General features: G+C 37.3%; 1 protein-coding gene across 1 annotated transcript in view; it reads left to right on the top strand.

The window, feature by feature from the left end:
- Nucleotides 1–2,685: 2,685 nt before the first annotated feature.
- The window catches only part of LOC310748627 (vomeronasal type-2 receptor 26-like), a gene marked incomplete at both ends in the record, with an annotated part of 390,828 nt that continues 387,513 nt past the window's right edge, over nucleotides 2,686–6,000 (top strand). Inside the window, 2 exons of the mRNA XM_083584478.1 lie at nucleotides 2,686–2,973; nucleotides 4,467–5,324. Of these exons, the coding sequence (XP_083440604.1) occupies nucleotides 2,686–2,973; nucleotides 4,467–5,324 (1,146 nt within the window). The remainder of the gene's footprint in view (nucleotides 2,974–4,466; nucleotides 5,325–6,000) is intronic.

Genomic DNA, 6,000 nt, shown 5'->3' with positions numbered 1-6,000 from the left:
TGACAATTTCCATTATTTCCTATGGGAAAATTTAAAATGCATCGTTTATCCAATCAGCAGTTTCTGTAGCGAGATTTGGGTACTAATTCATTGTGTTCTGATAAGCAAATTTTCACAGAAAGCATGTTCTGTTAGCAGGACCTGAATGGATAAACCAATATTTTGATTCTTAAGTCAGTTGCATGGCATGTGGTGTATTAGGTCTTACGCTCTTTCAATATGTGAGGTTTCTGTCTTTTGGCTATGCCTGTCCATATCCATACAAGACCCGTGTCCATCGCCATCACACATTTGGTGTCAGGGCCCTGCACATGTATACAAGTAGATGTGTGAGGCTCTTCTATGCAAATAGGAACACTGATTGGATAAGTTCCCCATTTCTTTGGAGGAGCAAAGTCCAGGTATTTACACCAGTGCCAAAAGTGTGTCTGACAAGGGTATGCCCAGCATAACTTCTGCACTGGATGTGACACAGCTAACTCTGCAATCCTTATTTCATGACAGGGCCTCTGGATTGTTGCCTTCAGCATCATACAATTCTGTGTAGCGACTACACAATTCGGTTCCTGGTTAATAACATTTTTCTGTCACTAGGTGAAATCAGACAGGTCACACTTTCTCAACTGCCCTTTTGCAGAATGGCCATAATATCCCCTCCTTCATAGAGTTCTTCTGTGGATCCCCCTTTATTGCCCACCCCCAAATATGAATACACTGTACCCTGCTGACTGAGAATATGACTTCATGCATCTGATGAAAACTTATGTCAAAATAAATTGACTTTGCTAGTAATGCAGTCAGGCAAATTCCTCTGAGTATGAAGAATCTTGTGAGGGAAAGTTATAACTGTTTTATAAATTGTGAGCTTTTTTAAAAGAAAGAAAGGAAAGAAAACAGTTCCTTTAATTTTTTTACTCCGGTATTTCCGTTTGTTTGTTTTTCAAATAATTAATTTTTTTAAAAAATCCCGTGTGTTATCTTATTTTTATGATATTGTAAGCCACCTTGAATTGGTATTTTGACCAGACAAGTAGGATATCTTCTACTACAACATACTATAAAATAACGTTATTTTAAGGTAAAGCATGTATGCTTGGGTTGCAGTTTAATTCTGCAGCTTTTAAAAGGTGCCTAGCTTCTCTGTAATTATCAGAAGTACTGTAATTCGGAGTGTGCTGAAGCCCCAAAGGATTTACAGATATAACTTTCAAAATTATTGACATTATGAATAAAATAAAGGGGGAAAGTCAAAGTTGCATGTTCTTACATAGCCTTTGAATGTGAGGTTATGTAATCTCAGATTAGATGCTCAGGCTAGAATAAGCGCATAGATACTGTTCAGTATAATTCCCACTGTCTCTTTTTACAATGATCCATAATGTTGTTCTTTATTCTGTTGCTTCTGATGCTGCCTCAAGCCATCAGCAAGAACACGAAGGGATGCCACAGAGGAGAAAGAGATAGTTCTCAGTTTGATTATTATAAGCCTGGTGACCATGTCATTGGTGGACTTTTATCATTGCATGCTCTTGTTAATATACGTGAGAACTTCACAGTTATACCCATAAATTTCAAGAACAGGGTGTTTCAGTAAGTCTGTTATTTTATTTGAATGTAGGGCAAATTCCAAGTTTGATACCTTAATATCAGGGCTAAGTAACTTGGTGGTGAGAACAATTTATTAGCTCTACTCAGTACCATAGCAATAACTTTCATGGCAACTGTAGCATATGCCAGTGTGGAGTCATATGAAGTGAATGGTGCCTATTAGACTACTTTACATGTTCACCAGAACTTCCAGAGGGGTATTTCATTGCATCATCAAACACAGACTCCTATAGTATTTGAAAAACTGATACTTCCTTTGGCTAGGATAAATGCCTTTAGATGTATGTGGGATTATACTTAATTGGCAGGGGTGCATAGGCAAAGAGGAAGAAAATAAACAATGAGAATAAATGGCATTAAAATGAAATCCAGCTCCAAGACAGTGGTGAAGTTAGAATTAAGTGCAGGATAGGACACCATACTGTATCAATATTGCCTAAATAACACATCTGTAAAGGATGTGGCCCCCGGAAGATGAAATTTCCTGAAAATCTGGAAATTGAATGAACATGGAAATCTCCTATAGTATAATATGTTAATTGGAAACCAAACGCCTTGTTGAGAAGGAGGTGTCAGCAACAAAGCCAGTTGCATGTGCAATTTGAAATAATGGTTCAGATTTACTTGTTGCAGTTCAACTCCTCCATTATTCTGTTCACAGTGCACTGTGTATGCAATGCATCTCTCTCTCTCTCTCTCTCTCTCTCTCTCTCTCTCTCTCTCTCTCTGTGTGTGTGTATTTCAAACATCATATTTAAACAGCAAAGCCATGTTTCTATGGATGCCCCTTAACCGAACAATTCTCTTTCTCTGGAAGTTATGTAAAGCCTTTAACTGGCCATTTCATGTATGTGTGACTACCAGGCAACATAAGAGAAAAATCTTTCTATTCTGGCTCCCCAGAAATCAGCCAATAGTGAGTTATTCTGATGAACTCTAAAATTTTATTTTTATGCTTTTGCTTTCTGTTTTCTTGTGGGTTTGAATCAGGTTTCCTATGAGAGTCTTGAGAATGCAAATGAAGCAGCTAAAAGATGTACCAAAAAAATCTAAGCCAATGACTCTCATTTTAGGCCGATGTTGAAGAACTTCCAGCATGCCTTCGCCATCAATTTTGCTGTCAATGAGATCAACAATAATCTGAAACTCTTGCCAAATATTACCATTGGGTTCCACATCTATGATAATTTCTTAGATGAAAAAATGAACTATGATATCATCCTCACCCGGCCATCATCTCAAAAAGAAAGATTTCCTAATTTCAGGTGTGGAAGGCAATATAAAATGTCAGCAGTTGTTGGTGGGCTATCCTCTGATGTTCATATGCAGATAGCTGCTATTTTGGGCCTCTATAAGATGCCACAGGTAAGGATATGCAGAACCATGTTCTTCACCAATTCATTATGGAAGAAACAACCTCTTGTTGAATCTGTCGAGCATTTGATTGGAAGAGCCCACATCAGGGAGATAAGCACACTAAATGGTGTCTTCCAGATGAAGTACCTTTGCACACTTTTTCAGAGTCTTGCTGTTTTTAGGACAGGACTGACTATTTGACTTCTTATATGATAGATATCTCTTGCAATAGATCAACAGATGCTTCACAGAAAGAGACATGAAGGTGTGATTTCACTTCCTCTCTCTTTCCTTCTCCCTCTCACACATGTTTGCACAAGAATACCAAATAAAAGAGGGGGACCCCAAAAGAAAGAAATAATAATAATAATAATAATAATAATAATAATAATAATAATAATAATAATTTTGATGGAAATAACTCTGTGTGCATAAGGGATCAAGACACTGGGCATATTGGTAGAAACTATGGAGTACATATGCATAGAAACTGGAAATTGGAAGGTTTAGAAGGACTATTATGACTGTTGATTAATATATAATACTGATTGTTTGCTAATTTATTTATTTTAATTTTAAAATGCTTTTATTTTCTTGTTACAAAATTATATACACATAAATCATAAAACATGGCATGACAAACAAACAAAATGGTCATTAGGGTGGTAAATTACTAAATGTGCTTTACAGTACATAATAATGAGATGATTAAAGTAAACCACTAAATGAGTTCTTCAGCAAAATTTTTACATGGGATTTGTATTGATGTGCAAGAAAGCCCAAACATGTTCTGTCTGGTATACAAATGGAATATGGAATAGGAAATTAACAAATAAATAATGGTGCTAACACAAAAGACAAAATAATAATAATAATGCAACAGGGTCAGGCCCTGGGCCCCTTTCCAAACCACCAGGTTTCCTCCCACCCTCTTGTCCCCTCCCCCACCTTGCAGACCATAGGTGCCAACTCCTTGGGGTCCTGGGTGCCCAAGCACCCACAAAATTCCCCACGAAGGGGCTGGGCACTTACAAATTTAGGTGCCAGGCCCATGCATGCTGCATGGCACCCATGGCCCCAGGCACCAATGGTTGCAGGGCCAAGTTTGCATTCCTGCTGCAAAGCGATGGCTGACGGTCAATGTGGATCTTGGGCCAAATAAATGTTAGTAACTCTGGTATGGAGTACATGACCTGTATTTCTCAATTTTATTTTATCTCTCTGCATACTGGATAACATTGTTTGCCCCCCTCTCACAAATGCTAAAAGAAATTACCAGCTAAGCAGTGATGGGAAGAGACTGAACAGAAAAGTGATAAGCAGTGCCTTCTTAGTTATTTATTTTATTAGGATTCTTCTATTTTCCTCTGACTGGGCCCAGGGAAGACTTCAGAATTCTTTGAAGGTAGAGTCCAGTTCACCTGTGCCTACTTTTATGTGACAAAATTAAACTGCAACCAGGTTTTAAAGTCTTTTTCACACCTTATGTTCTTTCTCAACAGCTCAGTTATAGCTCAGTTGACCCAGCGCTAAGGGATACAACTCGGTTCCCTTTTTTCTACCAAATGGTCCCCACTGAAGCTTCTCAGTATGAAGGAATAGTGCATTTGATCAGATATTTCAGATGGACATGGGTTGGACTCATTGTTTCCTATGACAATTTTACACCTGAGGTCTTGGGAAGTTTGAAATCACTATTTAGTAGGAATGGCATTTGTGTTGCTTTTACAAAAATAGCGCCTGGTCTTTTCATTGAGAGGGTGAATAAAACTACAAACCAGATGTTTTATGAAAATGATACCCTGACAGCTCTTAGTATGACTAAAGCCAATGTAATTATTGCATATGGGAAAACTTCTCTTATGCAACCTTTACAGTTCATATTGACTATACATGAACCATTCAAGAAGAGGCTATTAGAGTATGTCTGGGTCATTTCAGCCCACTTCGATTTGACCTCACCTTTTCTTCATACAAACTGGAATTTCAAATTATTCCATGGTTCTTTGTCCATGGTAATGCATGGAAATGAGGTGCCAGGATTCCGGAACTTTCTCCAGACCTTTAATCCTTACCAGCACCAGAATGATGCTTTTATCCAGGTAGTCTGGAATTCTATGTTTCAGTGTTCCATCACAAATTCTGTTATGAGGGAAATAAATATCAAAAACTGTACTGGGGAGGAAATGCTAGGAAGTCTTCCAGAGACAATGTTTGAGTTGGATATGTCTGGTGAGAGCTACACTATCTATAATGGAATCTATGCCTTGGCATATGCTTTACATGATATTTACTCCTCCAGAAAGCCATTGGTGAGACGAACAGCAAGATTGGACCTTCAGACAGTAGAACCTTGGGAGGTAATGTTTTATATTTAGTGGCACTACTTTAACTGTGAGTTATTTTTTAGCTATTTGAGAATCTGATTGTGTCAAAACAGTGGAATTTTAATAATAGTATTATGGAAACACTGATAAACCCTTTACTGGTCAAAGTGGCTTTGTAAGAAACCTGGCATATATTTCATTGAAGCTTCCTTTCCGTGAAAAATGATTTTAAGCAGAGCATATATTTCTACAAGAAAATATATTATTTGCAGATCTCTAACTAAATATTAAAATGTGAAAAACAATTTTGTGGAAACATTGTTTTACTTTATCCTGCAACATTGTGAGGAAGATTGGACACTCAACATAAATTATTAGTTAAGATTGGTTACAATTAGCTAGTATGGACAGTTGGCTATAATTTGCTTTAGGTTGAATGGAACCCTGAAAGAAAGTACTGATAGAAGCATAGATTATTATTAAGTGGTTCAGAGATTCCCTCTAAGAATTTGATTGGATTTATACTCAACACTATCATCCATGATCTGCCAATGTAAAATAATCTCTGCTTGTGTTTATCTTGCTATAAGTTATTACTGAATATTTCTACCTTCACATTCCATTGAATAATAATCAGGCTTTGTCACAGTTCTATGATCCTCTAAGACTGAATGCTGACCCTTTACATCAGCCTTTGCCAAACATTTGC

The sequence above is a fragment of the Podarcis filfolensis genome (assembly GCF_964270895.1).
Source record: "Podarcis filfolensis genome assembly, chromosome: 13".
NCBI classification, from domain to species: Eukaryota; Metazoa; Chordata; class Lepidosauria; order Squamata; family Lacertidae; genus Podarcis; species Podarcis filfolensis.
The sequence above is the reverse complement of the archived record's forward strand: the minus strand, read 5'-3'. Positions and strand labels throughout refer to the sequence as shown.